The 290-nt window shown below is 63.1% G+C and overlaps 1 protein-coding gene across 1 annotated transcript in view; it reads right to left on the bottom strand.

The window, feature by feature from the left end:
* The window catches only part of LOC119585578 (protein Wnt-7b-like), a gene marked incomplete in the record, with an annotated part of 61,150 nt that overhangs the window by 11,405 nt on the left and 49,455 nt on the right, over window positions 1–290 (bottom strand). The window contains 1 exon segment of the mRNA XM_037934247.1: window positions 49–217. Coding sequence (XP_037790175.1) covers window positions 49–217 — 169 coding nt within the window.

Here is a 290-nt window from a genome sequence, read left to right as displayed (position 1 = left end):
GACGAGTATTAACGACCTTTATCCTTATTCTTTACCCTCGCTACTTACTTTATATCGGCGCTGCAGCCTCCCCACTTCCACCCCGAGGCGCTGTATCGGCCTCGCTTGCGGTCGTCACAGCCGCACGTGGAAATGTTGCCTCGCGCGCACGACGCCGTCACGCTGTACGCCACGCCGGCGCTCAGGACGGCGTAGGTGAAGGCTGCCTCGCGACTGCCTGCCGGAAGGGAGCGCGTGATGCTTCCTCGTCAGGAGGGGCGGGGGGGGGGGTAGAGGGTCTTTGGTGAAGG

The sequence above is a fragment of the Penaeus monodon genome, chromosome 20 (assembly GCF_015228065.2).
Source record: "Penaeus monodon isolate SGIC_2016 chromosome 20, NSTDA_Pmon_1, whole genome shotgun sequence".
NCBI lineage: Eukaryota > Metazoa > Arthropoda > Malacostraca > Decapoda > Penaeidae > Penaeus > Penaeus monodon.
The sequence above is the reverse complement of the archived record's forward strand: the minus strand, read 5'-3'. Positions and strand labels throughout refer to the sequence as shown.